General features: G+C 33.7%; 1 protein-coding gene across 2 annotated transcripts in view; it reads left to right on the top strand.

Moving 5' to 3' along the window:
* The first annotated feature begins 291 nt into the window (after window positions 1-291).
* The window catches only part of LOC110030640 (ferredoxin-2), a 32,637-nt gene continuing 19,744 nt past the window's right edge, over window positions 292-13,184 (top strand). For both annotated transcript variants that reach the window (XM_020733462.1, XM_020733454.1), the window contains exons 1-3: window positions 292-634; window positions 708-771; window positions 11,243-11,331. In XM_020733462.1, coding sequence (XP_020589121.1) covers window positions 404-634; window positions 708-771; window positions 11,243-11,331 — 384 coding nt within the window. In that variant the 5' untranslated portion in view covers window positions 292-403. The remainder of the gene's footprint in view (window positions 635-707; window positions 772-11,242; window positions 11,332-13,184) is intronic.

Consider the following 13,184-nt stretch of genomic DNA (forward strand, 5'->3'; position numbering starts at 1 on the left):
TGTTTTATTTACTAGTATTATGCGATGCATAATTTTAAATAAAAAAGACTTCTGAATTTTTGTTATATTTTGAAGTTGTTCTTTTTGAACTGTTTCAAAAATTGTGCACAAATAATAATATTCTGTATGGACATTATAATCTTTATTCTTGAGATATCTGTTGAATAATAATTTCATAGCTCATCAACTTCATTTGAAAGCCCCTACATTTGCTTCACAACTAACTTTTTACCCAGAGTTCGCAGGAATTTTAATTGGAATCCCCCAACTTTTTCCTTTGTTATGAAATCCCCTAATTGCCACTTATCTATTTCACCTGCTGCGTCGCGCGTTCAAGGGCAAGTGAAGAGAGCGGGAATACTGACTTTGCGCATCAAATTCAGGTGAGACGTAAGAAGCTGCGATGCAAATGGCTCTGACCATATCCAGTGGATTTGGTTTCTCTTTGCACCGACATTCCTCCTTTCGGGGTAGGGGTCATATGTTTCCCGCGACGACAAAAGCAGAGCTCCAATCAACCGTCGGAGTTTCCGATCATTATGAAGCACCGGTTCATACAGCCGCTGCTCAAGTTCACAGAGTCACCGTCCACGACCGGCAGCGGGAGGTTGTACACCAGTTCTTCGTCCCCGAGGTAAATGGAATTCTATCATTCCTGAACTTTCGTGAGTTTGGATAGTTAAACTTCCTTGGGATTTTTATTGCAGGACCAATACATTCTGCACACGGCTGAGTCGCAGGAAATTTCTTTGCCGTTTGCTTGCAGACATGGTACTTCTCTCCTGCTCTTGTGCTATCTTTAAACTGAATCCAACTGTTTTGTTGTTTCGGTTACCACATGCCGCATAATTTCGCACAAATGCTGCTTTATTTTGCTTTTGTGTGTTCTGAGACCACTTCTAAGGCGAGATTGAAGTCTTATTACGATTCATTTGATTACCTTTAGGTACGTTTTGAAAAATAGGCATACTTTGTTAGCTTAAACATTTGGATGGATGTAGTCAGCAATCAACATTAGTGTCAAATTCTTCATTCTTACTCAAATTACCCTCAAACGTGATGATTTTCTCTTCGCTTATCATGAGTGAAAATGAAGTCATTTTTGTAGGACATGCTTTCTTGTTTAAAAGCAAACAATTGTACCCTTAGATGGATCATCATCATCATTAGGTCCTTTGATGAATGTTTGCAAATGAAGATTTAAAATATTACCTGTTGCACTAAAATCAATAAACAAATAAAAGAATAGAACATTTAAATAATTAAAATGGCAAACTAAATATATTTAAAATATTGTTAGATTTACATTGTCAAATTGTGTGCTAGCATTGTCCTACTAGGTTGTTTCTGCCTCTTATAGAATTTGGCTCAATGTAAGTTTAATTGATAGTAGCCTTCCAAGACGTGACGTTCTCCTCACACACTTTACTTTGACTAATGTGAAGCCTAAGAGCAATCTTCTCTTGTATTGTTTCTAACATGTGTTATGTTGCGATGTTAAGAGTTCCAATCACTACCCCAAGCAAGCTTCTGCTTGCCTTTGAATGATCATGGGAGATGTCATTCCTGGCTTTCCTAACATTTTTCATGGGTAAAACTTTTGGTTGAGAAGTTGTCTAATCTTTTCTTGGAATGCAATGTTGTGAAACTAGAAAAACGTGTACTGCTTCAAGATCTATCTTGAGAAACTGAAACTTCAATAGGAGGAAGTCTGGCTATGTGCATATCATTGTAGGAGTCACATTTATTTTAGTTTTTTGTAGCTACACCACATCTAAAATCCTTCGCATAATGTACCATATAAGGAGTTAGAAGGTTGAGGAGAACTATATCAACAATGCTATGATCCAACAGATCAACTTGAGGTTGTCTATATTTACATTTTTGTGGTGAGGATTGTAGATGGGTAATCAAAGAAAAAAATCAAGGATAGGAGATCATTCAAGAAGAATTTTGTAGCACCACTTGGCAGGAGCTTATTGAGCTTGTTTGCCGATTAAGAATTTGTGGTGGTATAGCCATAGGAACAATGATGTACTCATTGTACAATTCACTTCACCATCACTGCAAAGCTAGCTCTTAAAGAAGTTGGTCTTCACCTTTGTGACTTCATTTTATGTGTTGCCTGGAGGCTGCTTATTGTAATAGGAGATTCTTCCTCTCTTTTTCTTTGAATTTAGCTTGGGTAGAAGGCAGTGACGGGGACGCCAAAGGGAATGAACAATTTTTTTCTTGGAGTAGGTGGACACCAAATGAAATGTAAAATTTTAGAGTTAGTTTCTACCACGGTAACTCCTTTATGATCTGTCATTGGAGTTGTACCCATAGTAGTTGATGCGGGAGCCGGTTCCATATGATTTTGTGTAATCGTTGATCCTGCTATAGTCCTGAGTGGGATTCTGTCATTCCACAGGATTCCAATAAATCCCGTGATCACGGAATGCTGTTTCACATAGGATACAATCCCATTTTTCATTTAGCAAAATTTATTACCTTTTTTTATTTCTTTCATATTTTTCTATTTTCTCATTAGGTTCTTTTCTATTAGAGTACTATTTATATTTTGTTATTTTTCTAGTTTTAGAGATTTTGTGCTATTTTTATATTATTTAGAGATATCTCTCTTGGATTTTCTCTATCGGAGAGTGTCATATTTGTGAATTTTGTTTTTGACAATGTGTCTGCATCCTGATAGGATCAAAATGATGATACTTACGAATGTTTGTAGACCTCATTCGTCGTCTAACTAGCAGCAAATTGTTGTTTGCAACAGGAAAACTATTGTTTTCCGTTTCATTTTGTTGTCCCATTATCATCCACACCGGAATTTCATCCGCTATCCATCCTCCCTATCCCGTTACCCATCATACAACTTCCCTAATATGTTTTTGTATTCCCAAACACTTTATAGGAGCCATAGCATGGTATTATTTTGTATCAATGCCCGACAAATTCTATATTTTTAGGGATTTGTTTTTGTGCCCCAAATTTAAAATAAGAAAAAAAAAAGAAAATTTCTTCATACCCAAACTATTCTATCTCAATTCTTCACCCTAAGCCATAATTATCTTCTCTATCAAAATTTCAATTGGAAGAACAGGACGTCATGCTGCCCTGGAGAAACCTTAAATGAGGTGTTTGAGAGCTCTCTATGAAAGACATGCATAGAGAAATCCTTCAACTAAAACAAAGGCAAACTGCTTTTGAAAGGAGGCAACCTTAATGTTACTCGTTACCACAGTGGTGACTCACTAGATCGAAAGGAGGAAACAAATTCCTTTCACCAGATAGTTTTCAGTAATAAAGAATCCATACCCCGATTATTTGACATAAAATATAAGAGGATAAGCCAGGAGTTTGGAGTGAAAATTGACTTGCCAAATTTTGACGGTAGCATGGATCTAGACGAGTTCATTGAGTGATTCTAACCAGTAGAATAAATCATTGAGTACAAGAATGTTTAACCGGACAGAAGGGTAAAACCAACTGCCGTTAAGTTAAAAAAGCATGCAGTGGTGGGACAACCTAAAGCATCTTTGACAACTGGAAAGGAAAAATAAAATCATTACCTTCTAAAAGATGAAACTAGAAATGCAACTCAAATACTTGCTGGTTCATTACAAATATGACATTCTTTTGACTTCATTACTTGAAGCAATAAGATGTCTCAGTAGAGAGCTACATAACTGAGTTCGAGCAACTTATATTGAAGTGTGAGTTAGAAGAGCCCGAGGAGAACACCACAACTTAATATATTAGAGGATTTTAGTCGTCTGTTAGGAATGTGGTAAACTACAAACGTGTTAGTCCCTATTCGATGCACAGACAATAGTTATGATGGTGAAGAAACAACAACATCATCAGGTGACCATCATATCATACAAACATAGTTTAATCCCAAGATTACGTAGCCAGAGTACACCCATGAGAACATTAAAGCTGACTTATATAAGGAGAAACCAATCCAAAGTGAACAAAAGGTAGAACCCAACCAACACCAACATTCCATGATCTGTGCCGCCCAAAAATGGTTCAAATGCTATGCTCTGGGCGAATTGCATCATATTGCCCAAATAAGAGATTGATATTTTTTTACTGATCAGGAAACAACTGAAGAAGTGGACAGTGGCATCAGAGAGAATGAAGACATCAATGAAGAGTATCAGCTTACAACCAACGAGGGATAGATGCTAATGATTCACGCTAAACCTATGAGAAAGACTCCAACAGGATTAACATCAGTTGTCATAGAAGGTAGTGAGCCCAATGAGTCGATAAGAATAAGGGGCAGCCTTTGTTGAGGGAGGTACTAAATTTCTTGATTAACAATTTACTTTCTGGGTGGCTACCATCGAGAGAGATTCAACATGCCGTTGACTTCATTATTATTATTTTTTTCGCCAACTCTCATATGGGATGCGATTGACCGAGTATGAGAAGTTGCAAAAATATATAACACACTTGATGGGGCCTGGTTCGTGAGAGTACTAGCCCATATGCAGCTCTAGCTCTAATTGTGTGGAAGAAGAATGACTATTTATTTTATCAAAATATGCTTTGTAATGACATGCGGTTTAAAGTTGCATGAAATGGACATGAATATTGATTTTACAGTGGGACTGCCTCAGACACAACAAGACGATGATTTTGTTATGGTGGTGATAGATTGATTCTATAGGTTTCCAAAGAAGAAGAAGGAGTCTCTCTTATCCCAAGAGAATGACACGAGAGCTAGTTTCACGGGATTTTACAGAACTATGGATCCCGCTACAGCCCTAGTGGGATCTCACGATTCTGCAGGATCATGGTAAATCCCGTGATCATGGGATGTTGTTTCACACGAAATACAATTCCTTTTTCAATTTAGCAAAATTTCTTATTTTTTTATTTCTTTCCTATTTTTCTATTTTTTAATTAGGTTATTTACTATTTGAGAACTGTTTATATACTATTATTTTTTTGATTTTAGAGAATTTTGGCTATTGCTAAGTTACTTAGAGATATATCTCTTAGTTATTCTCTATCGGAGTATTTTTTTTTTGGATTTCCTTAATGCGGCGTGTCTGTAGTCCTGTAGGATTAAAGTGGTGATCTTTCCTGGACATTCAAAGACCTCCATCATCGTCCAACCATCAAAAAACTACTGCGCAACAGGAAAATTGATGCTTTTCTTTCCTGTTTATTGTCCCGCTGTTATCCGCACCAGAATTTTGCTCGCCATCCATCTACCCTATCACCTTACTCCTACAGCCTCCCTAACATCTTTTTGTATTCCCAAACACCTTCTAGGAACCCAGAAGGGCATTAGTGGTAGTGGGAGATTTTCACTTCCATTTTTCTTTTAATCGAGCATAGGTAGAATGCACCGATGTGGACAAAATGCAAGGAACACTTTTTGTTGTAGTAGGTAAATTTTTGCATAAAGTAAGAAAGAAAAAAACTTCTTCCTTAGCTTGATTAAGGAATAAATGTTTTTTTTAATTTATGTGTTTCCAAAGGGGAAACATAACGCCATACATCTAAAGGAATAAAATTGTAGTATTCTATCTTTGAAGATGGAATTGAGGTTCCTGTGGACAAAAGGAAGGCCAAAAATGTAATATTTTAGTTTTTGAGCTAAAGATAAAATATTTATTTTAAAGTATTTGTAGGCATAACAATTCCCCAAGTATTTCAAATACAAATTACAATATCAAGATGCATAAACTTGAGTATCTTTTGGGCCATGAACTAATGAACAAAGGCAAAAAAATTGATTTGTGAGAATTTGTGGAAGCATTTTTTTTGTAAATTTTTTTTCTTTAATATGAGTAATTTTCTTATCACTCACATTATATTCTTAAAGAGGGGTTTTCAACATAATTTGTATATTTTGGATTTGTAATACAGCCTAGATTCATAGTTTCTTGTTTAGCTTTCATTAAGAGCGATAGAATCTCCATAATCATATAGGTGATTCCATCAAGTGTGGAGTACAACTGAACAAGCTATTCCCCGGTAAATAACATTGCTCAACCTTTTCATTGCAATTATACACTCCAACACCAAGGAACATGCTCACAATATCATGTCTTAGGCTATTAATTTGTGCGTCATTATAATTTTATTGTTTGCTTTAGACATTGCAACCTTGTAATTGCAATGCAGAGGCACAAGTAGAGTATGCCTTTCCATAATAAGCCTCATTATTCACAACTTGATTTTCTATAGTGTGAACTTGAATTTCATTATCTTTTTTGTGAACTTGAGGGTCTATTCGGGATAGCTTTTTGTTTGTGTTGTGTTTCAAACTGACATCACAGCTCTATTTAGTGAACTATTTTCTTGCTGTTTTCTAGAATTTTTTGTTATGAAAAACTATTTTTTGTAAAAATTTTTTTAATAGTGTGATGGTTATTTGTTGTCTGACTTTAAAAAAAAAAAATATTTATAATTTTCATCGTAGCTTTTTGAAAAGTTGTTTTACCCACAACTACTTTATAACCATCTTTACAAGAAGTTGTAGTTGCCCCTAACGGATCCTGAATCTCCTCTAAAAGTGAAGGCATAGGTACTAAAGTACTTAGTTTCTTTTAAATCGTAGATACAATTAAATATTTAAGTTGTCTTCTTAAAATAAACCAATGAACCTATTCTAAGAGACTAAAATTTTGTTATTTTTTTCTTAGAATTTTTGTAGAACAATTTGTATCATTCTAAAAGCTTCTAGAAGGCCCAAAATATTTTTTCAAAAAGAGTTGGAGAATATGTCAAAGCATGAACACAATATTCAACATCAAATCTCACTTAAGGAGGTGTCAACCACTTTATTATCTTTCCAAAATTAAAATTCCGTTGATTGGAATTGAGATAAAGTTGTTATCATGATTGCAAACAAATTATCTTTTTTTCACATTCTTTAGCTTTTATGTACGGATGTTTGGTTAGGATTTATTATCTTTTATCCTAGCTTCTAGATTTGTTTCCTTAAATCTTAGTTTGTTAATTTGTTAATTTTTGAATTATATTGTATAGTGCTCATTTTATTCTATATTTATGCATCCAAACTGATGAGATTGTTTCTATTCTCTTAGTTGGTTGACCAGTCTTCCTCTCTTTGCAAACTTAAGTTTTCTGTTTCTAGTTTGTCTCTCTACCTCAGTGGTGTAAGGAGGCTCTTGAAAGCTACTTAGAACTTGTGGATCAAATTAACCCAAGAGATGGCAATTGCGAGAGGAAAGTCATTGAGGATCTCCTAGATTAGTGCAATCTAAACCTATCTTAACTATATAATTAATGCTTGTGTTGACTAGGTTATAATTCTACTCTCTTTTTTGCATTGGTTTGGAGTATAACTTTCTATTTAGGATTTATTTTGGCCTATTAACTTGGTAATCTTGTGTTATTTACCATTTGCTAGAGGAAATTTGTCATGGTTCTCCATGATCAATACACTGTAAATCCATCTTTAGTTTTTAATTAATCTTTATATCAGTTAGGTTCTATGTCTACTATCTTTTTCTGTATCATTGGATTCGTTTATAAGTTCCTATTAAGGATTGATTGAGACCATAGTTGTGAGTATGCAGGTAATCTTCTCTAAATTATAATCTTGTAGACTACATTTAGTTGTGTGTGTCTATTATTTGGATAAAACTAAAAATTTTAACTAGAAAGAGTTTTTTTAACCTTTAGTTTAGGGGCCATAACTTAGTGAACGTAAGAAGAAAAAAAAGGAGGACCAAAGAATAATTATAGGCCTTATTTTACAAAATGTTGATTTAGGGGCCATAACACTCAAATTTGTATGAAAAGTCAATCTGAATATTGCAAAACATGGTGCAGGAAAGAAATAAGCTATGACCATCACTACTAATGAGGCCATGCAGATTGATGGAGTTTATCAAGTGGGCCCCAAGATCATACTTATGATGCAAATACCTAAGGATGAACAAGCTAAGGAGGAGTCATTTAGACTTATCATACTAGTGTAGATGATTATTACTTCCATTATCTTTAACTCTAAGAACTAGAAGGGTTTGATTGTTGGGGCGTTGGTATAGAAGTGTGGATTGAAAAAATGTATAGCACATCCATGCTTGTTGGGATGGATTAAAAAAAGGAGTAATTTAGATTATATGATTGTGTACTTTAAGATGAGTATTATCTACCATTTTACTAATTAGATAATTGGTGAGGGTGTTTCCTTAGATATGAATCAGATTATTCTAATGAATTTATCCTTGTGGAAAAGAGATGTTATTTATCTTAAGAGACCTCAAAGTTGTCATGTAACAAAATGGCATTGTATTAAAATGAGCTTCTTCTCTTCTTTTTCTATGTTATTCTATATTTTGCTTATTGGGAAGGCAAGGGGATGCTGCATACTTGCAAAGATTTGTAGTACTTCTATAAGCAGAAATAGTCGAGCTATCAAGTACTTCACATATTTCTAGCATGGTGAAAGTTTAAACCAAAACTTTTCAAAGAGTAAAGAGATTAAAAGGTTTTTCTAGAGATTCCTAGGACTATTCAAGGAGGTGAAATGTCCCGTTGGAGCGAAGTTATTACTAGTAGAAGAAGCTCAAGGAAAAAGTTTGGCAATGGATTGACTAGAGAAAGGAACCACGTAGGCGAGTTCTTCGCACTATTCCTCTCCAATTATGTTGGTACCAAAGGAATATGACGATTAAAAAATATGTATTAACTGCAAAATATTGAATAAAATCATAAAAAATTTCCAGCACCCCTGATTGAGGATCTGATTGATCAATTGCAATAAAATTCTCCAAGCTAAACTTGAAGTCATCTTACCATTAATTTTGGGTGCTAGAGCAAGACACTTACAAGGCTTTTTTCTAATTCTGCTAAAGAGAGTTTGAGTGGCTTTTGGTACCTTTTGACTTTAACGCACCTACCACCTTTATGAATTTGGTGAATGAGATACCGTGACCTTAACTCTTCTTTTATTTTATATTCAGATTATGTCCTATTATAATAACTCCCAGAAAGAAAACTTACATCACTTAAAGGAAGTGAGCTTTACCCTAAAAAACACTCATCTTAGGCTAAATCTAGAAGTAGTATGAGTTTCAAAACTGTAGGCTTATTTATTCAGTGTTTGTGGTCAAATGACAGAAATGCATATTGCCACCAAGTTAAGGGCAATGTAGAAGTGACCAAGGTCAAGTACCATTTTTGAGGTAAGGATTTTTAGAAATTCATCCGCCGCTCTTTTTAGTTTTCATTGTTTTTTACATGGGTTAGAAGGAAATTCCTTTGGTACGGCGTGGAGGAGCGTGAGGGGATACTTTTTGATACTTGAAAAGGAATATCATTAATGTTGTGAAGACTGATCTGTCAAGTAATGCTATTGTAGTTTTATGGTGTTACTGGTACGCACCTTTGGAGTCAAGCTTTGTATTAAATTGATAGGGGAAATAGTTGATGGTGAAAAAAATCTATACTTGTGAAAGACACTGCTGTTATGGAGGTGTACGGTGTTAAGGATGGAAGCTTTTGAAGTATGCTGATGGAAACTATGGATAGTTTTGTGATGGATTTAAGTGATGGCTGAGTGTTGCCTTATAAGGGGGATTATTTGCTTGGAGTTATGGTGAGATGAGAAATAGGGTTTTATGGACATGGCCATGATGAGATGGTTGTGTTTTAGGACTTAAAGTTTTGAGGAAGGAGGGGTAAGGCATGTGGAAGGATTGGAATTAGGTTTGGGTTTGTAAAAGGTAAGTAGCTCTTAAGAGCTAATAAATTTTGGGTTCTAAGTTGTGTGGGAGGATGTTGAGTTTGGAGGTCCTAAAGGCTGTGGAGACGATAAGGAGTAGAAAACACAATAATTAAAATCTACTCTACCACACCTTTAAGATAGTTCTGCCCTTCATCTTCTTCCCTTATTAATAATCTTATAGGAGGTGCACTATGTTAATTTAAGGGTTATAACACATTATTTTACGCTATTGACATACATGGGGCACAAATTCCAAGTCGAGCTCGAGTTAGCCCCATCCGTGTTCTTTAGGTTGAGCTTGAGTTTAATATGTTGCTTTGCTATATATCTAACGCTTAGGGAAATAGAGGCCATAGAAAGATGGAGTAGAAGATTTCGGAGTAGGAGTAAGATGACAATTTGACAATGTGAAAGTGGCGGAGTGGGTGGGTATAATATTCACATTTAGCTGTTTTGGAGTAACCATGATAGAGAATCAGGAGGAAAATGATGAAGAAGACACTTGTGGTGGTAGAGGGACTGACAAATGGCATTGTTAACAAAAGAAAAGGGGGTGGAAAAGGATAAATGGGAGAGAGTGCTTAATAACATAATTTACTCCTTAGGCATAAAGTGTGCAAATATTTTGAAACTTTAGGTATTGGATTTACTTTCTATTTAAAAATAAATAAATTATATTTTTAATCTCATAATATATGCACTCAAAAAATATACTCCTACCCTGAGTTTGAACTTGGCAAGGCAGCCAGCCAAGTCATGCTCAGCTTGAACTCAACTTGTTTTTGGTTTGATCCTGACTCGTTTGATATGCTCAACTTGTGAGTCCATCAATGAACTGATCTTTGAGCTTGTGTTAGATCATCTCATTTATACTCTTAATGTGTAGGCCCCTCAAATAAAGGATGGATTATTGAGGTGCACCTGAGATTATTTAGCCTAATATTTTGGGTTGATGGGCATTCATTTATTAGTATATTGGGCATAATTTAGGCTTCTATTATAGCACTCTCCTAACAATATTTATCTGCTCTCTCTTTCTTTAATGAGAAGAAATTTGCAGATAGGTCCACCGAAGTCTTACTACCTTTTAGATGATATTTTTTGTCCAATAATTGGCAACCATGGGTACTGAATGGATGGTAATGATTGTAAATGTTTTTCTGGTAATGATTTTTACAAAAATTGACTCTCTAGGACCATACTAATCAACCACTTGGTAGCTGGGACACTCTGAACTTTGCTTTTGGTAATTTGTTTGTATTTTATTTTTTTTGAATGTGTTTCTTTCAGATTTACCATGATCTAATCATTGGTTATTTGAATGATGGATTGATAAGGTTTTTCCATGTTCAAGTTTCAAAGATTTTTGCTCGTTCTTATATTAATTTCGTGGTTGAATGATTAACAGACTTTTTATATTTTTTAAATTCCAAATGCTTCTTATTTTGTTTCATGTCTATCTTTATAAAGCTTTTCAATCGTAATTCAACTTATGATAATTTGATGCTACATATGCAGGTTGTTGTACTACTTGTGCTGTTAGAGTGAAATCAGGAACAATTAGACAACCAGAGGCACTGGGGATTTCTGCGGAACTGAAATCTAAGGTTCACATAGTCTATCTTTCCAAAGAAGCTTCTAATGGTCTGTGTGTTTGATAGGATACCTATTATGATGATCTCCATGCCTGAGGCTATCAAATTATATTATTTTAACCCAATTTTTTAAGTTTAGTAAGGGTATTTGGTTGTTTAAAATTAGAACACTTGTTTTGAAAATCCATCATTTGGTTTGATGCAAATAAAAACCAATAATGATTTTAATCTCGAGTCAACTAGTTTTATTAATTGAAGTACATTTATAGTACAGTGACAAAAATGAAAATTTACTATTGCATTATACACTTCAAAAAAAGAGCCTGGATGCAACGGTCAAATATGCTTCTTTTCTCGATGATTATTTTTCTAAATACTTATGTTGTACCTTAATACATTTTTAAGTTTTGATCAGATCATGAATTTTCAAAAGTGTGAAAGTGCTGGTACTTTGGCGCTTGGGTTTAGTATCAAATATGCAAGGGTTCCCACATTATTCACGGATGCGGGCAAAAGAAGTTAGTCCATGATACTAATATTATGATAATCTTGAAATATATGTAGTACTCTCACAGGTAAACTAATGGAATTAGTAGATATTATGGTTTATAGGAGTCATATTAGACTTGTGTATGTGTAATTATAGTAAGAGTTTGAAAGGTAATGTTATAAAATTTGATAGAATTGAAATAAAAATATAGCCTTAAAGAATGATATTGACACTCAAATTTTTAATGTTATAAGTGGTTATGCTCTTCAAGAAAGTTTAGACATAAACTCAAACGAAAAATTTGGAATGATCTAGAAGAAGAGTATAAATGATATTTTTTGAAAAAATATTTTTTATTGGAGGAGATTTAAATGGACATATTAGTAGAGTGGTAGAAGATTTTAAAAATATTCATTAAAAATATTCATAAATATTCATGGCAGTCACAGTTTTAGAGTGATTAATGAAGAAAGTAAACCATATTAGATTTTGTTTTAGTTTATGATTTTATTTCTGTCAATACTTTATCTAAGAAACTAGATGAACATATTATTACTTATATGAATAAATCTAATAAAATATAAAGATTGCAAGGTCATTCTTAGTGAAAATTTAAATAATCAACTTCAATTATTAGTTCTAGATTTTAAACGGAGGAGTTGTAAGATAAATAAAACAATGAAACATTGTCATAGAATTATATGAGGAGCATACTAATAAAATTATTTTATGAGTAAATTTCAAGATTTTAAGATTTAAGTTTTTCATGAAGAAGCTAATTCTATATGAGATAAAGTAACTGACACTATTAAAGAAGTGACAAATGATGTAGTTTTATGAATAAAAATAGTTGGTGGTAGAATAATAATATGCAAGAAAAGATAAAAAATAAGAAGCTTTGTTATAAAAATTAGTTTAAATGTAAAAAAGTTTAAATGTAAAATTAGTTTAAATGTAAAAACTTGGAGAACTAGAAAAATATAAGGTGGCTCGTAGGGAGTCTAAGAGAATAATTTGTAACACTAATAATTTTATTTTAGTAATCTTTATAATAAATTATATACTAACTAACGAGGATGAAAAATATATGCATAAACTAGTCAAATAAAGAAAACAGAAAAGTAAAGATTTAATTTAGGTAAAATGAATTAAAGATGAAAATTGAAAATTACTTTTTTAGAGAAAGATATTCAAAATAGGCAGGTGAGCTATTTTGATAAATTTTTCAATGATGTTGTCGGCACTATTTTTGGTGTGGGGTTTGTCCGTAAGAAGCTGTCGGTCATCGGAATTGAAATCCCGTTGCCCGCTTCGGAAGGATGTTTTAAAAATTTTTATTTTAGAAAAAGATGAAGTCAAACTGACCCCATAATTT

Source organism: Phalaenopsis equestris, unplaced genomic scaffold (assembly GCF_001263595.1).
Source record: "Phalaenopsis equestris unplaced genomic scaffold, ASM126359v1 Scaffold000002, whole genome shotgun sequence".
Classification (NCBI taxonomy): domain Eukaryota; kingdom Viridiplantae; phylum Streptophyta; class Magnoliopsida; order Asparagales; family Orchidaceae; genus Phalaenopsis; species Phalaenopsis equestris.